General features: G+C 41.2%; 1 protein-coding gene across 1 annotated transcript; it reads right to left on the reverse strand.

The window, feature by feature from the left end:
- FAM177A1 (family with sequence similarity 177 member A1) lies at positions 1–26266 on the reverse strand. Its single transcript, XM_006085880.3, has 5 exons — positions 25832–26266; positions 14697–14870; positions 4936–5002; positions 3088–3185; positions 1–1277 (listed from the first exon to the last, which is right to left on the reverse strand). The coding sequence occupies exons 1-5, from the start codon at positions 26264–26266 to the stop codon at positions 1071–1073; spliced, it is 981 nt and encodes a 326-aa protein (XP_006085942.1). The 3' UTR covers positions 1–1070.
- Positions 26267–27242: the final 976 nt, after the last annotated feature.

Genomic DNA, 27242 nt, shown 5'->3' on the forward strand with positions numbered 1-27242 from the left:
TAAGACAAAACCATTTAATGCATTTATGGGAAATTTTATAGTTTGCATAAATAAAATATAAAAATTTAAGGCACAGTGTATAACTATGTAAACATTACAAACTGGCCACTGTTAGACAAGTAAAGAAAATAAAATTCAAGAAGCACAAAATCTTCATAGGTCATTATCTTCCTTCTACTATAATCAGACAAGTTTCTAGTTTTTGTTAGATATATTACCTCTAAGGAGAAAAGATTCAGATCACCTTTAGATATGCATGCCTTCACTGGATAACCAAATATCTGAGTTGGAAGTACTAACTCAAATTGGAAGTTAAAAAAAAATTGGAGGGAAGATGTCAGGTTAGCATGTTTTAGAGCTATTGGTAAACTAACTTATGGTGACATTAATTACATAATCTGATAACTAATCCTTTAAGCACTAAATTAGGCCCATTACTAAAAAGATTGCCATCATATGCCATGAATCACACCATAAATCCATAAAAACATTTAAAAAAGAAAAAAAAGGAAACCCATCTTATTTGGTGTTACAGACTCAATCACCTTTCCATAAAATAAAGTTATTCTCAAGGAAAGCAAATTCAAAGTGCTTTTATCTTACTCCTTTTATTACTCAGTGAATCATCTTTAGTATGAAGTTAATGGTTGGATATATGAATAAGAGCATGAAAAAATCAGGGAAAATCCTTTTTCATTTGAGATTAGGATTATCAACTCTAGCCTTAATCAGCAACTTGACCCATTTTTTTTGTACAAACACAAATAACAGACAAGCATGATAATTAACTCTTCGTAATTGGCAGTTAGGGCTCTAAAATGTCCTTAACATTTTTATAAAGATCATTTTAAAACCAAAACACTAATTTGACACAGTAAAAGCATAGTACAAATATCCCAATTTCAGATCTGACTTTTGCTAGATAGAGCCCAAGAATAAAGAAAGAGTTTTCCCTTTATAGATAATAATTTAAAATATAAATAACTGTATTAAATCCCACTGAATAGAGAATGTGAAAGTTCCTGGTATAAAAACCACCTTAGAGTTTGAAGTCTGAGAGTCGTTGCATTCTATGGTGGGACAGAGACTGGATTTTGTTTGTTTTCTGTAAATACTTCACACTCTCCCTCCATTTCAAAATTGAGATTCACAAATGAACTGGACACCACTGTTTCTGGTTGATCTGTCTGAACAATGGAATCAGCCTGCAGCTTATTCTGTTGGTAGTGTCTTTCTGCTTCTTCAGACATCCTGTTTTCTTCTTCTTCCTCCTCCTCCTAAAAAGAGGAAATACCAAGAATCGTTCAAATATTATGTCCGAAAGGAATATTTGTTCCCCCAATTGTAGCTGCTTGTTATTTTTTTCTTTCTTAACCAAAACAGTATCGTGTCCAATTCACTTTGGTCTAATTAAGATAAGACATACTTTCCTTCCCTTTCATTCCCAAATTGAAATGAAAACTATTACATGACATTTTAGAAAAGTGGTGTCATTTTAAAAAATAGATCTTTATTATTAAAAGCATTACAGATATCCCCATTTTTTCCCCCATTGACCCCTCCACCCTGCTCCTGTCCCCTCCCCAGGCCTTCATGGCACCATTGTGTCTATGGATTATGCATATACGCATATAATTCTTTATTTAACCTCTTCCTGCCCCCCCTTCCCCTCTGAGATGAAACCTGAACTAACTTTGACAAGGGATATATCTTCTCAGATTAATCTAAAACTATAGCTAATACTATATCACTTCGATTATAGGGTATCAGCCTGTTCACTGGAACAGGGTGGTCTATTCACTAAATTGACATAGCGTGGTTAGTGTTCCCATAAGCACCTGGTAACAGATAGGGCAGTCTCTGCCCTCAGAAAGTTTACAATCTACGAGGGAAGTTAAGACATGTAAAAACAGCATTGAGACAAAGGAATAACTATAGAGATTCAGAAATAGTAACTTCCAGTTCCAGAACTACTAAGTTCATGGAAGAGGTGGCATGTGTATTTGTCCCTGCAGTATGGGTACAGAATGTCTAACCTGTCAAGAAGAGTAATCTAGGGCTTTCTTGAGAGTGAATGAGAAAAAAAAAAAGAGAGAGAGTGAATGAGAAAGGCCATTTAGAGAGGCTATTCAATACTCCCCATGAGGTAATGAGGTTCTAAACAAGTCGTTCATCAAACGTTTTTGAAACCAAATAAATATAAAGTCAGTTGAGTTTCCAGATTCATCTCCAGCCATTCTGTTGTACTCTCTGCTCCAGTGACAATAAAGTAGTATTCTTGCCATTTCCCCAAACATACAACATATTTTCATTCCTCTCTATTCTAAGTTTATCTAAATTACCCTCAAGTGCTTGAAGGAGAATAGTAAGAAATACTAATATTTTTTTCATTTTCACTAATATATACTAGGTGCTGTTCTGTTTTACATATTAACTCATTTAATCCTTAGAGCAACCCCAGCATGGATGCTACAATTTTCATTATAAAGATGAGTAAACTGAGGCTTATAAAGGTTAAGTATTTTGCACAAGGTAACAAAGTTAGAAGTGGCAGAGCCAGAATTTGAATTCAGACTCTTTGTTTCTTGGGCCCATGCTCTTAAATGCTAAAGCTTTCTCATTGTTTAAGGCTAAACTAATTTCACCCCCACTCTAAGACCTCACTATAGACAGGTTGCCTTAACTACTGACACTTACACATTCCTAGTACCTATAATTTTCTGTGCATCAAACTCACTCCAGTTCTACATGCAGTCTATGCATCCTAAGTAGAGAGACTGGGTCTTGTTTCCTTATCTTAAAATTGGAAGATAATAATCCAGAGAGGGGTGTGTGAAGATGAATAACATACATAGCACCTAGCACAGTAAATCTAGCTCAATTTTACAAATAGATCCTAGGAAGCTTTCAGTATTAAAAAATTCCAAAAATGTATGCTAATTTGATAAAGAAACTGACTCTAAAATGAAATGCCTAGCATAAGGGAGTTACCTTTTGGGCACCTAGATAATACATGTGTTCAATATACAACCCATCAAGTCCATAGCAAAGCAAACCTAATCAAGAAAATGTAAAAGGGAGACACACCTCCTTCTTCATCCGGTAATACTCATCAATGGCATACTGGTATTTTGGGGTACTGATGCCCAAAACAGATGCAATCTTCTCTCCAAGAAAGTCACACACTAAAGATACAAAAGTTAAATAGCTTACATAATTCCATAAACAATTCTTTTTTTTAAAAAATGTATTTTTTATAAACATTTCTTGAGCACTTTCTATGTGCAAAGCACTGTAGAAATACAAAAGTTATAGTTCCTGCCCTCAGAGAGATTATGAAGATTCAATATCTCTTCTGCATATAATTCCTTGATTTCCTCAAGAAGCACTATGGCTCCTTTTAGGCACCTGTTAACACTCCCAGTAATGTCTATTTCTTTTTTTAAAAAAATGCATATTCTTAGAGAGCTAGGATGCCAATGGGCTGGAGGAGAGGAATGGCTTGTATCATACATGCCAGGCACTGTGAAAGGTTAGACTCAGAGAGGTTGAAGAACTTGCCAAGCTGACAAAGCAAATCCAAAATTTAATCAGGTCTGTATATAAAGCTAATGTTCTTTTCATTTCAACAGACTGTCCAGCATATACTGAGTGCTCAGTAAATGTTTGTTGAATGAATTACTATTCAAAATTAGATCTAATAAAAAAGCAGAAAGTGATAGAAGCTATGAAGGAGTTAAAATTAGAAGAGAAAGCTTTATGATTTAAAACCTATATTTAAAGTTAGCATGATTAAGTCATAAGCTGATAATTCATTTCTTCCAAATATGACTTAGTTATATCTCAATCTAAATATATAAAAGCATAAGCGACCAGTCGACCAGCCAACTGGCTGGTAGCTATGACGTGCACTGACCACCAGGGGGAAGATGCTCGACCCAGGAGCGGAAACCACAGGCATGGAAACATGGAACAGACTGATGAATCTCAGAGGAAAGGAGGGCGGGGGGAGGGCTGGAAGAGATTAACCAAAGATCTTATACACATACTAGAGGCCCGGTGCACGGATTGGGGTCCCTCTGCCTGGCCTGCAGGGTTCGGGCCGAAACCGGCTCTCTGACATCCCCCCAGATTACGAGAGGGTGCAGGCCAGGCAAAGGGACCCCAATAGTACACAAATCCGTGCACCAGGCCTCTAGTTTAAGAAATAAAACACTAGCCCTAGCAGTTTGGCTCAGTGGATAAAGTGTCAGCCTGCATACTGAAGGCTCATGGGTTTGATTCTGGTCAAGGGCAAATACCTCAGTAGGGGGTGTGCAGGAGGCAGCCAATCAATAATTCTCTCTCATCATTAATGTTTCTATCTCTTTCTCCCTCTCCCTTCCTCTCTGAAATCAATAAAAATATATTTTTAAAAAGGAAATAAAACATTGTCCATGCCTGGTAGCTCAGTTGGTTAGAGAATCATACGCCAAGGTTGTGGGTTCCATCCCTGGTCAGGGCACATACAAAAATCAACCAGTAAATGCATAAATAAATGTAACAGCAATCAACATTTCTCTCTCTCTCTCTCCATCAATTAAAAAATTTTAAAAATATATTAATGACAAATAAATGAATTATAACTACAGGCATTAGGGTACCAAATGACAAAATAAAACAGGTGCTAACAAAAAAGGTTTAAGACTGTGAAAGTTGTATCTAAATTAATATAGCCATTTTCAATCCTTTAAACACACACACACACACACACACAACCAAAAGCTGAAGAATGTTTTAAGGTGAAGTACAAGTGAGATTGATACCTTTCAGTGCTAACTAGCTTGAGAGTGATTAACTCTATTGTTTCTCCTTCATTTCTGAAACACCCCTTTTTGGCAGAGCTCTTGGAGCATATTACAGTAGTTATACAATATTCAAACAGAAAAGTAATACCTGAGAGAGTTGACGTGGCAGCACGAAGCATATAAAACCATAAGTAGGGACCCCAGGTAAGTTTTGTCTGCAACAAAAAGTTGGGTTAGCAATACTCAAACCTAAACTCATTCTATTTATTAAGGCCAAAATGAAGTAACCAATACTTGGTGAGCACATAGAGTAATCTATAGACGGTACTACAAATAAATTACACTCCAATAAAAAATGTAAAACCTTTATAGCTAGAACTCCATTTTACATTTACCCATATAACTACTACCACCTTAAGCCCATGGAATAACCAAAAAAAGCAGCAGTCACTGAAATAGAGTTGGTAAGTCATAGTCTTAATTATTTAAGAGTTGATATTTCAGAGCCTTCCTTTTCCTGCCATGCTGCTTTCTGTCTTCATTGTTCACCAGCATTATCAGAGAAAGTGCAGTCAATGGAAAGGGGCCTTAAGAAATCATAAGGAACACTATTGTGGTATAGTGGGGAAATTAAGGTTCAGAGACATTAAGCAGAACAGCAGCATAGCAAATAAACTTTATTAGTGGGAAAATAAATAACCACTAAGTGGCAAGATGAGTTTCTTGTTTCTTTAAGGTCTAAAAAGGAATTAGACCATAGCTCAGTGTATATTTCGTAGGCCAGGACCACTGGGAAAATGCAACCTCCATTGCACACCTTAATTAATTTTGGTGCTGTAAGTCCAAAGAATACTTTTGTGAATTGAAGCCTGCCACATAGATGACAGTATGTTTCTGTGGATGAAATCGGTAATACAAGCATGCTTGCCCAGCCAGTGTGGCTCAGTGGTTGAGCGTTGACCTATGAACCAAGAGGTCAAGGTTCGATTCCCTGTCAGGGCACATGCCCGGGTTGTGGGCTCCATCCCCAGTGTGGGGCGTGCAGGAGGTAGCCAATCAATGATTCTCTCTCATCACTGATGTTTCTGTCTCTCCCTCTCCCTTCTTCTCTGAAATAAAAAATAAAATAAAATAATAAAAAATACAAGCATGCTTCACTGTACCAATATTTTTATTCATCAAAAGAAAAGATAGTGCCTGGGCCAGTGTGGCTCAGTTGGTTGAGCGTTGTCCCGTGCACCGAAAAGTCACTGATTTGATTCCTGGTCAGGGCACATGCCCAGGTTGCAGGCTCGATCCCCAGTGCAGAAGGCAGCCAATCGATGTTTCTCTCTCACATCAATATATGTCTCTGTCTCTCTCTCTCTGTCTCTCTGTCTCTCTCTCTCTCTCTCTCTCTCTCTCCCTCCCTCACCTCTCTAAAATCAATAAAAACATTTTTAAAAGCCCCCACAATTTAAAAAAAATAAGAAAAGAAAACATAGTATAGAGTCTGCATTCAAATACATTGTTTAGATATTTGCTCCAGGGAGGGGAGAAAAGGATAAACTTGTCCATAACCTTCTTAGCTAAGACATGTTAATGATTATAAGGGCATTAAAAAAACAGACACAGACTATTTGTAAGACTAAAAACTGTAGACACTAGAAATAACTCTTTCCTCTTTGTTGGTGAAATAGTATCTTCCTTTTCTGATATCTAAAGCTGACATCGTTGTAAATGTTAATGTTATTTCCTTTTCTTCATGGTTAAGAGAGGGAGATTAATTTTTTTTTATTTTCAACTACAGTTGACATTCAATATTATTATTATTAAAGAATAATTTATTGATTTTGAAAGAAAGAGGAAGGGAGAGGGTTCTTGAGCCACCTGTCGTTTTGATTCAGCAAGATCAGTGTCTAAACCAGGAGTGGGGAAGTCCAGCCCTGCCAAGGCATTAGTAGTGAGTTAATTAAATGTTTGACCAAATATAGCAGGCTAATTTTTTTAAGCTGATAATTTTATACGGTCCACAAATGATGTTATAAATATCCAAATGGCCCTTGGAAGAAAAAAGGTTCCCCTCTATCTCCCCTCCCCCAGTCTAATCAAAGGACCCTATAAATTCATTCTGTATAACTGTGTGATGACAGATGTTACTCAGGAATCCTTATCCATTTCCTCAGCTCTGGAACAAGTTTGGCTCTTTAGTAGTCACAGCCTGATATTAGCAGTTACTTTCTCTAGAAACAACCCCAGCATATAGAAACCTACGCTTTCTTCCAAAAGTATGCTTAATCCTTTTCTATATTTAGTCCTTTTTTATAGTTTCTTGGTCCTATCATTTACCATGTGCTATACAATTTGGTTCCATTCTCTATATTTCTGCACTGTCCATTTGCTGTAAAAATCATAAGGTAAATACCAATGTCAGAGTATCTTAAACAGTAGCTCCTAAAATAGCTTTTATGCCAACATAAGAGATACCTCCTGCTCTAAATATAGAAGATATAGCAGATTATTTTTCCTGAGGGTTTTCAAAGTCATTTTGAGTGAGCACTGACTGTTAATTTAAAAAATAAAGTTGGCCCTGGCCGGTTGCTCAGTGGTTAGAGCGTCAGCCAGTCAATTCCAGGTCAAGAGCACATACCTCCGTGCAGGCTCAACTCAAGCCCTGCTTGGGGTGCAGGCCCTGCTTGGGGTGCATGCATCGATGTTTTTCTCTCTTTCTATCTCCCTTTCTCTCTCTTTCTTTCTCTCTCTCTCTCTCTCTCTCTCTCTCTCTCTCTCTCCCCCCCTCCTCCCTCCCCAAATGCCAATTTCTGAGACAGTAGTCCTGAAAGACAAGTAAGGTAGTTTCTTAGTTTTTATTTACACAAGAATGAATGGCCCAGCAAACAAATAAATTTAACTAAGAACATACTGTTGTCTTCCCCATTTACTATCTTGAAATATATAGCATATTTCCCAAATGCTTAGATTCCTAAAGTGGAATAACTAGGCCAAAAATATAATCATTTGGAAAGCTCTTCCTTCAGACTGTAAAACTTTACACCAGGAAATTTACCCATATACGCAGAGCTATGCATGAGATGCCCATTCCCTAGTACCCTTACCACAGTATATTGTTCTTTTACTTTTTTAAAAAACTGACAAGTGAAAAATGAGCCCAGATAAACTTGAGTTCTTTATAGGATTTTTTAAAAATCTATTTTTATTGATTTCATATAGGAAGGGAGTGGGAGAGATAGAAACATCAATATGAGAGAGAATCATTAATCAGCTGCCTCCAGCACACCCCCACTGGGGATTGAACCTTCAACCCAGGCATATGCTCTTTACCAGAATCGAACCCACGACCCTTCAGTCTGCAGGCCGATGCTCTATCCACTGAACCAAGCCAGCTAGGGCAATTTTGAGTTCTGGCTATATTACAAAAGGCATCAGCCCATTTATATAGGTAACAATTATGTGCATAATCATTTTTTTACTTTTTTTTTTTTTTTTAAATATTTTTTATTGATTTTTTACAGAGAGGAAGGGAGAGAGATAGAGAGTTAGAAACATCGATGAGAGAGAAACATCGATCAGCTGCCTCCTGCACATCTCCTACTGGGGATGTGCCCGCAACCCAGGTACATGCCCTTGACCGGAATCGAACCTGGGACCTTTCAGTCCGCAGGCCGACGCTCTATCCACTGAGCCAAACCGGTTTTGGCCATTTTTTTACTTTTTTATTGAATTTATTGGGGTGACACTGGTTAATAAAATTATATAGGTTTCAGGTGTACAATTTTATAATACACTATTGGCCCGGTGCATGGATTCGTGCACACTGAAAGGAAATTAATTAGAAGAAATATTTTAATATTGCTATTCGCCTTTTCTCTATAATAGAAGTGTCAACCAAATTCATGATGGACAATGACAGATTGAAACACACATGTGCGATTGGCACCAGTGAGAGTTTTATATGTACCACACATGCACGAGTCAACGTTTATTTTTAAATTGCTGGTCGGTCGGTCACTTAGCCTTTTATATATATACTAGAGGCCCATTGCACAAAGAGATTCGTACAATAGGCCTTCCCTTCCCCGGGCTGCCGGCACCAGCTTTCCTCCGGCACCCGGGATCCAGGCCTTCACTCCGGCCAGAGCCTTCAGTCTTCACTCCACCGCTTCACCCCTACGTATGCAAATTAACCGCCATCTTTGTTGGGTTAATTTGCATACTCTCCTGATTGGCTGGTAAGCATAGCGGAGGGACAGTTAATTTACATGTTTGTCTATTATTAGGTAAGATAGACTAGAGGCCCAATGCACGAAATTCATGCACGGGAGTGGAGGGGTGGGTCCCTCAGCCCAGCCTGCACCCTCTGTAATCTGGGACATCCCTCTCGCAATCTGGGACCGCTGGCTCCTAACCGCTTGCCTGCCTGCTGGCCTGATCGCCCCTAACCGCCTCTGCCTGCCTGCCTGATCGCCCCTAACTGCTCTCCCCTGCCTGCCTGATCGCCCCTAACTGCTCTCCCCTGCTGGCCTGATCCCCCTTAACTGCTCTCTCCTGCCGGCCTTATACCCCTAACTGCCAGCCTGATCCCCCAAACTGCTCTCCCCTGCTGACCTGATCTCCCTAACTGCTCTCCCCTGCCGGCCTAATCTCCCTAACTGCTCTCCCCTGCTGGCCTGATCGTCCCTAACCACCTCTGCCTCGGGCCTGCCATCATGGCTTTGTCTGGAAGGACATCCAGAAGGTCACCCAGAAGATGTCCAGTCTAATTAACATATTACCCTTTTATTAGTATAGATTATCTGTATATTGTATTGTATATTCACCACCCTAAGTAAAGTCTCCTCCCATCACCATTTATCCTCCCTACTAGTATATCCTCTTGTACCTCCTCCCCAACCCCCTTTTCCCTCTGGTAATCACCATACCATTGTCTGTGTCTATGAGTTTGGGGCTTTGTTTTGTTTTGTAAGCTTAATCCCTTCACCTTTTCACCCAGCCCTGCAACCCCCTTCCCCTCTGATAGCCGCCAGTCTGTTCTCTATCAAACAACGAGCCCTTTGTCAGCAGGAAGCAGTCAGACAGACTCGGCATCCCCTGTCCCCAATGGCAGTAGGAGTTTCCTAATCAGAGGGGGAACTGAAAGGAGATTTTAGGGCTGAAATAGACAGGTTTAGGAAATTTTTAAAAATGAAAGGGTCCATGGAAAAAGCACAGGGCTACAGAGCCGCAAAAGGGTACATTTCCATAAGACAAGGAAGCTGGGAGCAGAAGTTACATTTCCATAAGACAAGGGAGCTGGGAGTAGCAAAAAGTCTATATTTACAAAATAAAGGAGGAGGAAGAAAGCCCAAAGAGAATAGGAGAACAAAAGGGAGAAGGAAGGAACTTCACATGAGATTTAAGCTCAGGAGTTGCTATAGTGACCAAATCAAAGGGGAATGGTGACTAATCAGAGGGACTATCAAGGCACAAAGATCTGCAGCCTTTATAAACCATAGGGAAAAGGGACTCAATGGGACTCTTTCCCCCTCCCCACGTGGGAGTCTGTACTTGTTCTTCAATAAATTTCCACCTTTACAATTAAAAAACATTTTTTAAATATATATTCTTAGAAACACACATATACACATAGTTGAGTAACCCAAATCAAAACTAAATCAAAGGTTAAACAAATGCAGAGAATGTGTTTATTCTTAGGCACATATACTAGTAAGGTAAAGTCTAAGGGGAAGTATTACCATAAATAAGACTGCAAGAAAAATCTAGGTCTCCATTTCTTTTTTCTTTTTCTTTTTTTTAAAATATATTTTATTGATTTTTTACAGAGAAGAAGGGAGAGGGATAGAGAGTTAGAAACAATGATGAGAGAGAAACATCGATCAGCTGCCTCCTGCACACCCCCTACTGGGGATATGCCCACAACCAAGGTACATGCCCTTGACCGGAATCGAACCTGGGACCGTTCAGTCCAAAGGCCGACGCTCTATCCACTGAGCCAAACCAGTTAGGGCTCTTTTTTCTTTTTTAAAGTAATTATTGTTGAAAGTATTATATATGTCCCCTTCCACCCTTCCTCCCCACCCCCGCTCCCCGACCCCAGGGCTTCAGCACCCTATTGCCCATGTCCATGGGTCATGCATATATGCAAATAAGGTATTTGGGTGATTACCTCCCACCCACCTTCCCTCTGAGATTCCACACTCTGCTCCATGCTCCCATGTCTCTGGATCCATTCTGTTCATCAGTTTGTTACTTAGATTCCACATATGAGTGAGATCATGTGATACTTGTCTTTCTCTGACTGACTTATTTCACTTGGCATGATACTCTCCAAGTCCCTCCATGCTGTCTCAAAGGGTAAGAAATTCTTCTTTTTTACTGCTGCATAGTGTGCCATGGTAAAAATGTACCACAGCTTTTTTATCCATTCATCTACTGATGGGCACTTGGGCTGCTTCCAGATCTTAGCTATTGTAAATTGTGCTGCTATGAACATAGGGGTGCATATATTCTTTCTGATTGGTGCTTTGGATTTCTTAGGATATATTCCTAGGAGATCACTGGGTCAAATGCCAGTTCCATGTTTAATTTTTTGAGGAAACTCCATACTGTTTTCCATAATGGTTGCACCAGTCTGCATTCCCACCAGCAGTGTACTAGGGTTCTCTTTTCTCCACATCCTCACCAGCACTTGTCATTTGTTGATTTGTTGATGTTAGCCATTCTGACAGGTGAGAGATGGTACCTCATTGTCATTTTGATTTGCATCTCTCAGATGATTAGAGACTTTGAACATTTTTTTCATATGTCTCTTGGCCATCTGTATGTCCTCTTTGGAGAAGTGTCTATTTAGTTCCTTTGCCTATTTTTTTTATTGGATTGTTTGACTTCCTTTTTGTTAAGTTGTATGAGCTCCTTATTAGTTTGGATATTAACTCTTTATCAGATGTATCATTGCCAAGTATGTTCTCACGTACAGTGGGCTCTCTTTTCATTTTGGTGGTTTCTTTTGCTGTGCAGAAGCTTTTTATTTTGATGTCATCCCATTTATTTATTTTCTCCTAAGTTTATTTTACCTTAGAAGATATATCTGTAAACATATTGCTACAAGAGACGTCTGAGATTTTGCTGCCTACTGGTATAGTTTCTTCTAGGACAGCGGTTCTCAACCTGTGGGTCGCAACCCCTTTGGCGGTCGAACGACCCTTTCACAGGGGTTGCCTAAGACCATCCTGTATATCAGATATTTACATTACGATTCATAACAGTAGCAACATTAGTTATGACGTAGCAACAAAAATAATTTTATGGTTAGGTCACAACATGAGGAACTGTATTTAAAGGGCCAGAAGGTTGAGAACCACTGTTCTAGGATATTTATGGTTTCATGACTTACATTTAAGTCTTTTATCCATTTCGAGTTTATTCTCGTGTATGGTGTAAGTTGGTGGTCTTGTTTCATTTTTTTGCATGTATCTGTCCAATTTTCCCAACACCATTTATTGAAAAGACTGTCTTGACTCCAATGTATGCTCTTTCCTCCTTTGTCAAATATTAATTAAGTGTAATAGCTTGGGTCGATTTCTGGGTTCTCTGTTCTATTCCATTGATCTATATGCCTGTTCTTGTGCCATTACCAGGCTTTTGATTATGGTGAGTATAACTTGAAATCTGGTATTGTAATCCCCCCAACTTTGTTTTTCTTTCTCAAAATTGCTGCAGCTATTTGGGATCTTGTTTGATTTCATATAAATTTTTGTAGTGTTTGTTCTAGCTCTATAAAATTTGCCATTGGTATTTTAATAGGTATTACATTGAATCTGTAGATTGCCTTGGGTAGTATGGACATTTTAATGATGTTGATTCCATTTCTTGTTTTCTATCAAGTATACCAGGAGTATTATTAAGTCTTCATTTTAAATGTCAGGGTTTAAAAAAAATATTGAGTCTGTTTTACAAATCTACTATATAAATACAAGACAATATCTTTTCAAAATTCTTTTGCCTTATCAGACAAAAGTTTACTTTGCTATTATTCATCCTTTAAAAGAAGGGAATCCTGTCATATACAATCACTTGGTGAACCTTCAGGACATTGTGCTAAGTAAAATAAGCCAGTCACAAAAGGACAAATACTTCTTGATTCCACTTATATGAGTTATCTAAAATAATCAAAGATAGAAACAGAGAATAGAATAGTGGTTGCCAGAAACTGGGGGAAGGAGGGTATTGGGGAGTTGTTATTCCATCTGTATAACATTTCATTATACAGGATGATTACGTTTTAGAGATCATGTTCTGTACCATGTAGTGACTATAGTTAACAATACCTTATTGTACACTTAACAATTTGTTAAGATGGTAGCTCTCATGTTAAGTGTTCTTATCATAATTTTTTTTAAAACCAATGAATTTTGTGAAAATAGTATAAGAAAGGAAGACATTTTCATAGATAGATTTCTTAGTAGTTACAGAATAGTCATGGGGACGTAAAGTACTACATAGGGAATATAGTCAATAATCCTATCTAATAATAGACAAACATGGTAATTAATCGTACCTCTGACACACTTCCCATTGGCTAATCAGGGCGATATGCAAATTAACTGCCAACCAAGATGGCGGCCGGCAGCCAGGCAGCTGAAGCAAACAGGAGGCTTGCTTGCTCCAGTGATGGAGGAAGCCAAGGTTCCCCGCCTGCCGCCGCCCAACTCTGAGCTGCACTCTAAGCAACTATGTTGCAATTATAGAAGCTAAACAATCCCCAGAAACCTGCTTTCAGCCAGCCGGGCCTCAGAGCTGGAGTTGCAACAGTGTTTCAATTATAGAAGCCAAACAAACCGAGGTCTCAGAACTGGAGCCGAGCCTCAGAGCTAAAGCCGGCTCTCAGCTCCAGTGACAGCCATAGAAGGTAAATAAATCCCAGAATAAAAAGAAAAAAAGAAAAAAAGGAGAGGTTGGGAGCTTCAGTCACCTGCCAGGCTGAAAACAGCCCTCAGCCCCTCACCCAGACTGGCCAGGCACCCCAGTGGGGACCCCCACCCTGAAGGGGGTGTGACCAGCTACAAACAGCCATCATCCCCTCATCCAGGCTGGCCAGGCACCCAAGCGGGACCCCCACCCTGATCCGGGACACCCTTCAGGGCAAACACACTGACCACCAGGGGGCAGACGCTCAATGCAGGAGCTGCCCTCTGGTGGTCAGGGCGCTCTCACATGGGAGGAGCTCTGCTCAGCCACAAGCCAGGCTGATGGCTGCCAGTACAGCGGTGGTGGTGGGAGCCTCTCCTGCCTCCTCAGCAGCGCTAAGGATGTCCGACTGCAGTTTAGGCCTGCTCCCCGCTGGCAAGTGGACATCCCCCGAGGCTGCCGGGCTGCCAGAGGGATGTCTGATTGCCATCTTAGGCCCAATCCCCTGGGAAGCAGGCCTAAGCCAGCAGGTCATCCCCTGAGGGGTCCCAGACTGCGAGAGGGCACAGGCCGGGCTGAGGGACCCCCCTCCCATCCCCCCCGAGTGCACAAATTTTTGTGCACCGGGCCTCTAGTATTCTAATAACTATGTATGGTGTCAGCTGGGTATGAGATTTATCAGGATAATCACTTAGTAAGTTATACTGTCTAATCACTGGGGTGTACACCTAAAACTAATATAATATTGTATGTCAACTGTAATTAAAACCTTAAAAAATGATTAAAAATAAAATAAAACAAAACTATTTCAGGCTTCTGAAATGCAGGAAATATTTCCATCCATATTGTATAAAAATACTATTTTTTACCAAAATCATAATGCATCATTTTATAATCAGAATATAGCTGACTGAAACCTCAGAAGTCCCCTTCCATTCAATGGGGAAACAAATCAATCTAAACAAAACCCACTGACACACAAAAAATCGCTATTATCAAACCTACCGGATCAACAGTAGGCAAAACATCTTTCTTTTCCAGGCCATCGACTTCATCTTCATCCGTGCTATATTCTTCCATTGTTTCACCACTGACAAAGTGGATGACTCTCCTTGGGACTTTCTTCTTTTTTCCGATGACTCCCAGTTCTACATTTTCAAAGCTTCTTTCATTACTCATCTAATGTTGATAATAAATTAAGAAAATGAGAGTTTCAAGTGAGATTAATATTCATTCATATGACCAAAAAAATTTCCAGGTTGCTTTATTTTAGGGAATAAGAACATAAGCCAATTCTTAAACAGTTTTTTAAAAAATTAAACAGCCCTGACCTGTTTGGCTCAGTGGATAGAGCATCAGCCTGCGGACCAAAGGGCCCCGGGTTCGGTTCCAGTCAAGGGCATGTACCTTGGTTGCAGGCTCCTCCCTGGCCCCAGCCCTGGTCAGGCCTCCTGCAGGAGGCAACCAATCGATGTGTTTCTCTTACATCAATATTTCTCTCTGTCTTTCCCTCTCTCTTCTATTCTCTCTAAAAATCAATGGAAAAATATCGAGTGAGGATTAACAAAAACAAACAAACAAAAAATAAATAAATAAAGGTGATTAAATGTTTAAAATAAAAAAGTAAAACAGATCATATACACACAAAAGCATCAATAGCATTTAAAAAGAGTTTAATCAATAATAAAGCAAACATCTGCATAGTCAATAACAAGGTGAAAAAACAGAACTTAACCAATTAAGTTTAATTTTGTTTAAGTAAACAGCTAAGAAATCAAGCACCACACTTCAAGTCATAGCAATTCCAACACTGTATAATATGTGAAGACATGCTGAACATTAATCATTTTAAAGACTAACACTGCCCTGGCCGGTTTGGCTCAGTGGATAGAGCGTCGACCTGCGGACTGAAGGGTCCCAGGTTCGATTCCAGTCAAGGGCATGTACCTTGGTTGCAGGCACATCCCCAGTGGGAGATATGTAGGAGGCAGCTGATCAATGTTTCTCCCTCATCGATGTTTCTAACTCTCTATCCCTCTCCCTTCCTCTCTGTAAAAAATCAATAAAATATATTTTAAAAAAATAAAGACTAACACTAATTATGGCTGAATTAATGTGTAATATCAAGAGAAAATCATATGACACACATATACATATGTTAAATACATAAAATAACAGTTTATATTAAGACAGTCTAATTAGTATTTGAATTTGAGCTTAGCTATGTGTGAGCGAAACAAAACCAGTTCAGCTTAATTCTGAAGCTCTCCTTTTCTCAAAACAGGAGTCCTAAATTCAAATGCCTTTTAGGGCCAAACAGGTACCAAAATGAATAAAGCTACAGATGGCAGGATAGATGCTTTAGAGAAAGAATGCCTCAACTAAAGACATTAAATTGAAAATAATTTTAAAGCACTGTGCAGGTCAAATAAAACTCATTTATAAACCAGATCTGTAAAGCAAGCCATCAGTGTTTTATCTCTGAACTTCCAGATTTCTTAGTCAATAATATACAGGTGACAACAGAGTTTTTCTGATAGTAAAAAATTTTACAAATTTTTAAAGTATAATACTTAAGTCTATGGAATTCTAATTATATCCAAGTTCCACTCCTACATATATATAGCCATGTGCCAAACTCAGAGTAAGTGCAAACAATGGGAGAATATAAGTAACTTTTTTTTCCCCTCTCACCTTGCCTCAGGTTTAAACTCCTAAGAAAACCTTCATTGAATCTTCTTACCTGAAGATTTTGAAAAGGCACAGTAGTAATAATTGTGAAAAAAAAAAATCTGGCAACAGTGAAAATGGGGGAGGAGGGAATGATCAAGGGGGCTTTTTGTTCACGTTTTAATTTTGTTTTGTTTTTGTGATGAGGATATGTTCATGTATTACTGATACAATTTAAAAAGTAAACCAAAGCAAAATGATACAGGACTACAGGACTGTCATGATTAGAATCCATGTCTGTAGGATTCTCTGGGATAGTCCAGAGTTTAAAATTTTGTCTTCTATAAGGATTCTTAAACTTATAAATATGACCAAACATAATTTAAATCCATGATTATTGTTCAACTACTAGTTAAGTTTTCTGAACTACATTTGCAGAGAGGGACTGTACTGATAAAAAATAGTTGACTAGAATTGCCAAGTTATGTAAGTATAAGTAACTTTACTTTTATGAATTGTTCCTCTTAATATTCTAAGGTCCTTCTTAGAAAATAGATACGGTTCTTCTGTGTCATTCACTTGCCAAAAGTAAATTTAGTAATTAGCCAGGATTTGAATCAAGATACAGTATATCCAACCCAAAGAATTCAGGCATTCATTGTTCCATTAAGCACATGGTCATCACTGACAGAACTATCACTGCTGTATACTCTAGTAGCAAACTGAGATCATGAAAACGTTGATAGCATGGGTTATCTATTTCCTTAGCCTGTCCTAAGGGCTCAAACAAATCCCAGCCCTTAATAAAGAAAGACCAATCCATTTAGTGTGTCCATTAAAAAAATGGACAACATATGGCCTATCCACATCTCCTTTCTTCTATCCCTGATCCCTAGCCACAGTAAGCCCTTCCTACCCAATCTCATATTACCCCTTGATGTAAGATTTTGTTTGGATTGTCCTGACATCAAAGTCTCCTTTCGGACCATGACTTTTTGAATTCCCTTTTAGACAAGGGAAAGTCAGAAGAGCTGGTTTAGATCTCCAGTCATCATACTAACTAGATGGATCTGACGTCAAAGCAACAATCCCTGTCAGTGAATAGAGCTGAGAGCATTCACAGTACATCACCATGCTCCCTTCTGCCCCCAACCCACTCCCATCAGAGCAGAAGCAGCTTCTCACGGCTCCCTAAGCAATCTCTCAGTGGCTCAACTACTGTATCTTCCTTCGACAACTTTAGTAAATCAAAACACTCTGGCTGGGTCATAACATCTAGTATAAACTTAGCTACTATCTCTATTCTATGACTTTCGGTTATATTCTTTCCAAAACATTTTTTTAAAAATCTGTCCAGCCGGCGTGGCTCAGTGGTTGAGCATCGACCTATGAACCAGGAGTTCAAGGTTTGATTCCTGGTCAGGGCACATGCCCTGGTTGCAGTCTCGATCCCCAGCAAGGGGCATGCAGGAGGCAGCTGATTAATGATTCTCTCTCATCATTGATGTTTCTATCTGTATCTCCCTTCCTTTTTGAAATCAATAAAAATATACTTTAAAATAAATAATTAAATAAATAAATAAATCTACAAAAGGGCAGAGAGGTGAGTGGGGGAAGATTAACCAGGAAACCTATATGCATATATGCATAGCCCATGGACACAGACAATAGTGTGGTGAAGGCCTGGGAAGGGCGGGTATGGGGAGGGGGGGAGGGACAATGGGAAAAAAAAACACAAAGGGGAGGATCTCTGTAAAAAATCAATAAAATATATAAAAAAAAATAAAAATAAAAATAAAATAAAATAAAATAAATAATTAAATAAATAAATAAATCTACAAAAGGGCAGAGAGGTGAGTGGGGGAAGATTAACCAGGAAACCTATATGCATATATGCATAGCCCATGGACACAGACAATAGTGTGGTGAAGGCCTGGGAAGGGCGGGTATGGGGAGGGGGGGAGGGACAATGGGAAAAAAAAACACAAAGGGGAGGATCTATAATACTATCTATCAACAATAAAGATAAATTCCTTAAAAATCTATAAAAAAGAAGGCTGAAACAAAATTTTTTTCCTAAGCAAAATTTTTATTTTAAAATAAAAATTCCTTCAGATCTTCACTTACACAACAAATAGTTATAATTAAATCTTTCCTAATTCACAAGCATTATAATTTATAATTACTGAACATTTGCCCAGTTTTCCAGGAAAATATCTGCACACTACACATCAGGAAATGCTCTTAGAAATCAACACGGGATAAATGAAAAACTAAAAGTTCACAGCTTTTGCTTTCATGCACAGTAAACCTAGTTGTGTCTTCATAAATTACAGGAACCTTATCTTTCTTACCTGTTTTAGCCAACATTCATACTAGTGCATCCCTTCTGTGAAAGACATTGCTGAGTATGGTAGGAAATACAGAGGGAAATGAGCCAGTCCCCGCCCTGGGGGGATATGGAAAACACACCCACAAGGACAGAGCACAGCTAGTGAAGTAACTCAGGAGGAATGGTAACAAAAGGAAAAGGTGACCTCACCTGGGCCCTGAAAAATGAGAAAGATACCACACAGGGGATGGAAAGGGAGAGCACTTCTGACTGAAAGGACATAAATGTTCAGTTCAGTTGCAGTAGCAAAAGCAACCCCCAGATCAGGTTCAAAACTGAAAAGCTACATGTACAAAAAGGCAAAAGCATCTATTCTACTTGCTTTAAAAGAAAACTGTAACTCATTCTAGCTGCATGCAAAGTAGAAACAAGGAACGAGGGGTGACTCTGCCTATCAGTATCAGACAGGCTGGAATCAGGGCGACAGGCCTTATGCTGGAGGAGTGCTCCCTGGGCTTCAGAGCTGTCAGCCAGGGGATGGGGGCTCTTTTCCCTCACCTCCTTGGGGGCCTAGGCATTGGGGGGACCAACTGCTGCAGTTGTGCCAACAAGGCAGAACTATGACAAAACTGCTGGTTACCAAAGGCTTCTCTGTACCACACACAGTCAGTTCTCAACCAGAGAACTGGAAGAGTCAGTTCCCCCAGGGTGTACTTTGGAGCCACTGGCACAGAACTAAGGAAATCCCTCTCCTAAGAACACACCTGTGCCTGATGGATCCCAACCCAAGTTACCTTGATGCCCCAGCTCAGAATAAATGGGGTTCCTTGGCCGGGGAACCTCAGCCCTGAGCCACAGCTCCCCCAACGGGGGAGCACTGTCACCAGATCCAGGCCCAGCCGGAGCAGTAACAGCCACTCTAGCATGGCAGAGATTTCAGGTCTTCACCCCACCAATGAAAGGCTACAAGAGAGGTTGCGCCCAGGTTTCACACATTGAACCATCTGAGCACATCCTGGCTGGTGCCCAAGGGCCACTTCCCAAAGCCAGGCCTCCACGCCTCCATGGACCACGGGTGGGCGGGTGAGCGACTGAGGGCTCAGCGCAAGTGCTGGGGTCGGAGGCGGACTTCGCCTGCAGCTGGGAGGGAGCACGTGCCTGGGTTCCCCGGGCTTCCCACTCCGAGGACAGAGTCTGTTACCTCCAGCTCCACAACTCTGGCACCCGGCACCAGGCTCGGGCTGGGGGCTCCAACCCAACTCCAGACTCCGATCTGACGCCATGACCCGTGTGCTGACTCATTGTGGTTGACCCAGGTCGACTTCAGGGGCAAGACAGGGGCAAGAGCGGGCATGCAGGCCAAGGAGGCTTTCTCCCCCACCGTCCGCCCTCCCCACCCTCCAGACGCAGCCCTACCCGTGCCCTCAGAGCCACCATGCAACCCAGGCATGTGCCCTTGACCGGAATCGAACCCGTGACCCTTCAGTCCGCGGATGCTCTATCTACGGAGCCAAACCAGCTAGGGCTCCACAGATTTTGAGAGAGTGGAAAAGAGAAAGACAGAGAGAAACAGCGATGTGAGAGAAGCACATAGATTGGTTGCCTCCTGCCCGGGGAGGAGCCTGCAACTGAGGTACCTGCCCTTGACTGGAATCAACCCAGGAACCTTGGGTGAGCAGGCCAAGGCTCTATCCACTAAGCAAAACCGGCTGGGATAATAAAAATATTTTTTAATGGCATTTTAGCCCTAGTTGGTTTGGCTCAGTGGATAGAGCATCAACCTGGGGACTGAAGGGTCCTGGGTTCGATTCCAGTCAAGGGCACATGCCCGGGTTGCAGGCTTGATCCCCAGCAGGGGGTGTGCAGGAGGCAGCTGATCAATGATTCTCTCTCATCATTGATGTTTCTATCTCTCTCTCCCTTTCCCTTCCACTCTGAGATCAATAAAAATATATAAGTATTTTTATATACTTATATAAGTATTTTTATATACTGGCGTGGCTCAGTGGTTGAGCGCTGGCCTATGAACCAGGAAGTCACAGTTCGATTCCTGGTCAGGGCACATACCCAGGTTGTGGGCTGGATCCCCAGTAAGGAGCGTGCAGGAGGCAGCAGATCAATGATTCTCATCATTGATATTTCTATCTATCTCTCCCTTTCTCTCTAAAATCAATTTAAAATATATATATATTTTTAAAAAGGCATTTTATTTGCTCTAATAATTATATTTCATAGATTTTTACTAATGAGACTTTTAAGAAATTTTTTAAATTTAATAATTTTTTATAGTAAAACCCAAGTTTATCATCTTAAGCATGAGTGAGCAAAGTTTTCCTGTAAAGGCCAGAAAGTATTTTACGCTTTGCAGCTATAGTATCTGTCACAACTACTGAACTCTGCGAAAGCAGCCACAGACAATCCATAATGACTGGGCATAACTTTGTCCCAATAAAATTTTATATAAACTGGTTGTTGGTAGGATCTGGCCCATAGCTTATAATTTGTCAACCTCTTTTCTGAAACCAGATTGGCATATTTAAAAATCTGTGAAAGAGCTTGGCCAATGTGGCTCAGTTGGTTGAGCATCGTCCCATGACCTGGAGGTTGCCGGATGGATTCCCCTCAGGGCACATGCCTAAGTGCAGGAGGCAGCCAATAGATGTCTCTCTCTCATCAGTTTCTATCTCTCTCTCCCTCTTCCTTCTCTCTGAAATCAGTTTTTTAAAAAAAACAACATATTTTTTAAAAATCTGTGAAAGAATCTAGACATGTGATTCCAACCTCTTCTTGGGGTGGAGGAGTCAGTTATGGGAGGTATTTGAAAACCAACCAGAAAGTGGTTTGGTACAAAATTTTCAACAATTATAAATAGAAGTTATTTTCTGAATTTTGCAAACATTTTATTTTTACAGTAAAACAGTAATCTGCAAATAAAAATGGTACTGTCAATTATACAAATTCTCTTTTAACAAACTGCAGATATCTGAAAATACAGTTTTTAACACCAGGAAATTATGAGATGTAATGTCATAAAAAAATGTTATACGTTTGATTATATTTTATAATCAACCAGTCTATTATTCTGCTTTCTTGTTCCTCAGTGCCTGTTTTTAATGGCAATATGCTTTTTATAAACTCCCATGGCAGCCAGAAGTTCTTTAAAACATGTACTTTCCCAATTAGGTGGTTAGCAACATAGGAGTAGGAAGTGTATCCTTCATTGCTATATCCTTTAGCCTACAGCTCCTGGCACATGGTAAGTGCTTGGTAGCAGCGCTGCTAAATAATGCTAAATGAAGTAGTAGTGAAATTTTAATTCCTTTAATTCTAATTAAGTCTAGTCAGAGAAGCTGCTGGTTTGAGGCCTAATGCTAAACACAAATCAAAGCTCCTATCTCTTTTTTTAAAAAAATATATTTTATTGATTTTTTACAGAGAGGAAGGAAGAGGGATAGAGAGTTAGAAACATGGATGAGAGAGAAACATCGATCAGCTGCCTCCTGCACACCCCCTACTGGGGATGTGCCCACAACCAAGGTACATGCCCTTGACCAGAATCGAACCTGGGACCCTTCAGGCCACAGGCCGACGCTCTATCCACTGAGCCAAACCAGTTAGGGCAAAGCTCCTATCTCTTACTCCCTTCCCTACACTTGGGACTTCTCAGTTCTGACAAACTAATAAAGGAGTACAGGATGGCAGCCTCTCCTTCCATCCAAATCTCCACCTCATTGATCTCTTCCCTTACTGTGGTCAAACCCCTAGGCACAGATGTGGAGTTCCCAAAGATGTTTCTGCTTCAGGAATGTGTGAATGAGAGAGCAAGAAGAGAAAGTTAGAAAAATAATATGTATAGTATGAACCCATGTTTGTTTAATAAGAAATATTATTATATATGCATAGGAAATCCCAGAAAGAATATACCAGAAACATAGTGACTTTAGGAGAATGTGAATGTGAGGAACAAGTGATGGGGGGATTCCTATGATTTACTTTTTGCTCTAGGGCAGCGGTTCTCAACCTGTGGGTCGTGACCCCTTTGGAGGTCAAACGACCCTTTCACAGGGGTCGCCTAAGACCATTGGAAAACACATATATAATTACATATTGTTTTTGTGATTAATCGCTATGCTTTAATTATGTTCAATCTGTAACAATGAAATTTGGGGTCACAACATGAGGAACTGTATTAAAGGGTCACAGCATTAGGAAGGTTGAGAACCACTGCCCTAGGGCCTTTTTTACTGTTTAAGTATTTGTTTTATTATTTTTTAACCAAGGATATGAAAACAACATAATGTCACCAACCCAAAACAAAGAGCCTCGCCCTAACTGGTTTGGCTCAGTGGATAGAGCGTCAGCCTGAGGACTGAAGGGTCCCAGGTTTAATTCTAGTCAAGGGTACATGCCCAGGTTGTGGGCTCGATCCCCAGTGGGGGGCGTGCAGGAGGCAGCCGATCAATGATTCTCTCTCATCATTGATGTTTCTATCTCTCGCTCCCTCTCCCTTGCTCTCTGAAATCAATAAAAAATGTATTAAAAAAAATAAAAGTAATGAAAGAAATTATGAACAGCTTTGAGATAATAACTTAAAAAACAACAACAAAGAGCCTCTCTTCATTTATCTGGTTAGTCAGTACGGGTATGTTTACTTTGCCATTAAGTGTCAAAGCTTAAGTAATAATGAAAACAATTATAGTAACAGAAGAAAAAATCAAATGGAAAACACATCAAGTACTGTGGACTTAAAAGTTCAATTCAACTGTGCCTGTCAACAACAGGTCTCAAATAAAGTGAAAAGTGGCTTCCTAATCAATTACCATTACCCCCTGAATTCCTCCCAGCCTACCTTCCTCCTTAAGTAGAAGAAAAACAAGAAATTACATATAAAGAGTAGTATGTAGAAAAGTTTTTGTTAATGCAAACTAACATTAAGAGAGCTATACTAACATTCAGACACTGTTCTCTGGGAATCTGTAGTTTGGGGCAAATGTTTCACTAGCATTCAAGTAGTTAAGTCTCAAAAATGAAGCTACTGAAAAAGCTTCATTCTCAATGAGGGTGAGAAGATTTCTATACAGGAGCAAAGCTAAATTTTTAATAGCCAAAGTGTATATAATTGAGCTGGTTTCAAGTTAAAGCAATATTTTCATTAGTTTTATCTGACCAAAGATCCTAAACTACCATTTTAGAGTACCAAATTCAAAACAAATTAAACCTCCAAACCTTACCTAACTCTCTAAACTTATGCTATCCAAAACAGTAATCATTTGCCACATGTGGTTAATTACTGCTCATGTGCAATGTGGCTAGTTCAACGCAAATTGCAGTAGGGTTTAAAATGCATATAGGAGGACACACAGAGGCCAAGAGACATATGAAAACCTGCTCAAAGTCACTAATCATCTGAGAGATGCAAATCAAAACGACAATGAGGTACCATCTCACACCTGTCAGAATGGCAATCATCCACAAATGAACAAACGACAAGTGCTGGCTAGGATGTGAGAAAAAGGAACCCTCGTGCACTGCTGGTGGGAATGCAGACTGGTGCAGCCACTGTGGAGAACAGTATGGAGTCTCCTCAAAAAGTTAAAAATAGAACTGCTATTTGACCCAGTGATCCCACTTCTAGAAATATATCCCAAGAAATCGGAAACACCAATCAGAAAGGATATATGCACCCCTATGTTCACAGCAGCACAATTTACCATAGCTAAGATTTAGAAACAGCCTAAGTGCCCATCAGCAGATGAGTGGATTAAAAAACTGTGATACATCTACACAATGGAATACTACGATGCGGTAAAAAAAAAAAAAAAAAAAAGGAATTCTTACTATTTGCAACAGCATGGATGGAACTGGAGAGCATTATGCTAAGTGAAATAAGCCACTCAGAGAAAGATAAATACCTCATGCTCTCACTCATTTGTGGAATATAATGAACAAAAACAGATCCAGAGACTGAGAAGCATCAATCAGATGCTCAAACCTCAGAGGGAAGTAGGGGAAGGTGGGGGTAAGGGGGAGAGATCAACCAAAGGACTTGTATGCATGCCTATAAGCATAACCAATGGAGGGGGGGGGGGGGGCAAGGGGGGATAAGGACACATATGTAATACCTTAATCAATAAAGAAAATAAAAATAAAAAATAAAATAAAACGCATACAGGATTTCACAGACTGGTACCAAAAAGAGAATGTAAAATATCTCATTGATAACTTTCACATTAATTACATGTTGAAATCTGTGTTCTGAAAACTGAATTAAATACAATATAATATTAAAGTTAATTTTAATTCATATTAATTACATGTTAAATTTTTTTAACTGGGTTAAATAGAATATAATATCGACTTCACGGATTTCGTTTTACTTTTTAAAAAAATGTTTTTATTGACTTAGAGAAGGGAGGAGAGAGAAACATCAATGAGAGAAAATCATTGATCGGCTGCCTCCTGCCCGCCCCCTACTGGGGATCCAGCCCGCAACCCCCTCTGACCGGAACCCAACCGGGACCTCCCGGCTCGTGGGGCCACAACGCTCAACCACTGAGCCTCACCGGCGCGGCTCTTTTTACTTTTCCGATGTGGCTCCTAGGAAATGCAGAATCTCCGATGAGGCTAGCACTGTACTTCTATTGGAGGGTGCAACCCTGGGCCTCAGTTACCTCGCTGGTGAACGGGGTAAGTCCCACCTCAGGCAGAAGCATAGGGATTAAATGAAAACGCCTGCAAACAGGAGCCCTGATTTGCTACCAGCTCAGCCAAGGGCAGCAGCCAGGTCGGGAGCTGCCAAAGGAGAGACCGAGACGGACCGAGCCGCGCCTCCTGCCTCCTGCCACCAGGCCGCCTCGGGGACACGCCCGCATTCTCTCGCTCACAGACCCGAGGCTCCACGATCACCCCTGGAAACGGGGCCGTCCCCCCCCCCGCCCCGAGCCGGAGGCGCAGCCAGCGGAGGGGTCCGCGAGGGGTCCCTCCTCCACGCCGGTGTTTCTGAGCCGAGGCGGGGACACTGAGGGCGGCCTGCTCCGAGCAATGCCGGGCGCGCCCCAGGCAGCCGCGGACCCGGCAGAGAGGAGGCCGCGCTCCCCGGGCCTCGCCTCGGCCGCCCCTCCCTCGGCGCCTCGCCTACCTGCCGCGCCGGGTCGCGGAAAGGCCGCGGCGGCCGCAGCTCCCGAGGCTGCGACGGCTTCTCCCGCCTCCGCTCGGCTCCCCGGCTCCCGCTCCATCGTCGTCGCCGCGCAGGGCTGCTGGCGCTGGCGAGGTAGAGCGTGATGGCCGACAAGCCCAGCTTCCATCCTCCGCCCGCCCGCCCAGCCGTGGACAGAGCTCCGGTTCTCCAACCAACCGGAGGGCGGGGCCTGCGGGCGCCCGGTCGGCGGGGCTTGGCCAACCGCCGGCCGCGAGGCCCAACTTCCGCTTCCCGCCCGCGGCTCCCGCTTCCGGCCCGCCCACCCGGAGCGCCCGGCCCGCCCACCCGGAGCGCCCGGCCCCTCCTGGTGACGTCGGGCCTGGTTACCTGCACCTGGAGCTGGGCTTTGGGCTCTGCGCAGCCTCTCGCCTGCATCCTGCGAGATCGCCCTCCCAGACTTTGGTTTCTGCGCTTGTGAGATGGGAACAGCTGCTAATGGTCCTGAAAGGCTGGGGCTGAAATGTGGTTGCTGAAAAAAAAAAAGACTTAAATGCATGGCGGCTCATGCTACATACTCCATCCCCAACCTGGAGGTCAGTCCAGCCAAAATAGCCTTGAAAGAAGAGCCCCGAGGGTGAATTTCACTTACACGTGTCTGAAATAGTGAAAGGTCACTGTAGACAAGTTCAGGTGTTACAGAAAAACCGGACAAGAACCAAACAGCGCTCTGAGAGTTTGGAGTTACACTTTATTCACCGAGGCGGGCTTAGGGAAATGAATCCAAATTCTAAGCAAAGCTACAAGCAGAACTTCCCTTTTTATAGAAGAGCCAGCCCTTTGTGTGCTTGCTGGCGGCCGCCTTGAAAACTACACAGTTCTATCCAATTAAAAAATGCACCTGGCATGGCATTGGGTGTATCTAGTCTCTGGCCTACAAAGGTCAGACAGCTAATTTATCTCCCCCACTATTCATGCAGGCTAGAAAGCAAAGTTACTTTTTCAGAATAAGAGGCCGTCCTAAGAATAGCAGAGAATTCCAAACAGTAGTTTTACAGAATAGGGGTTTTTCTTCACAAAGGGAGACCTGAAGAAAAGCAAAGGGCAACAGCAAGCTTCCATTTTGACGTGTGTGTGTGTGTGTGTGTGTGTGTGTGTGTAGGCATCCTAGACTTTTCCCATTTTCCCAGTGTTCAACCAAATTAAAAAGTCATGATTGTAATGATTATTGCATTACTTAAACTAGTTGGGGGCATTTCCAGCTAAATGACTTTTTATTGTAATTTTAGTATGAAAGTTTTCACGAAAAGGTCAAATATAAAATACATTATTTTGGCCAAGGAGAGTGGAGTTCGTTTGGCATTTTAAATTGCATTTTCATGCCAGTAAAAATTCAGAAATGGTCCGCAAAGGT

This window comes from Myotis lucifugus, unplaced genomic scaffold (assembly GCF_000147115.1).
Source record: "Myotis lucifugus unplaced genomic scaffold, Myoluc2.0 scaffold_22, whole genome shotgun sequence".
Taxonomy (NCBI): Eukaryota; Metazoa; Chordata; class Mammalia; order Chiroptera; family Vespertilionidae; genus Myotis; species Myotis lucifugus.

Excerpts from the sequence above, each read along its gene's own strand:
- FAM177A1 (XM_006085880.3), bottom strand. The coding sequence starts at position 26,266 with ATGCAGGCGAGAGGCTGCGCAGAGCCCAAAGCCCAGCTCCAGGTGCAG. Across the intron at positions 5,003-14,696 it reads TTTTGCCTACTGTTGATCCG|ACAAAACTTACCTGGGGTCC; the intron begins GTAGGTTTGATA and ends TTTTTGTTGCAG. Across the intron at positions 3,186-4,935 it reads TGCCACGTCAACTCTCTCAG|TGTGTGACTTTCTTGGAGAG; the intron begins GTATTACTTTTC and ends TTGTATCTTTAG.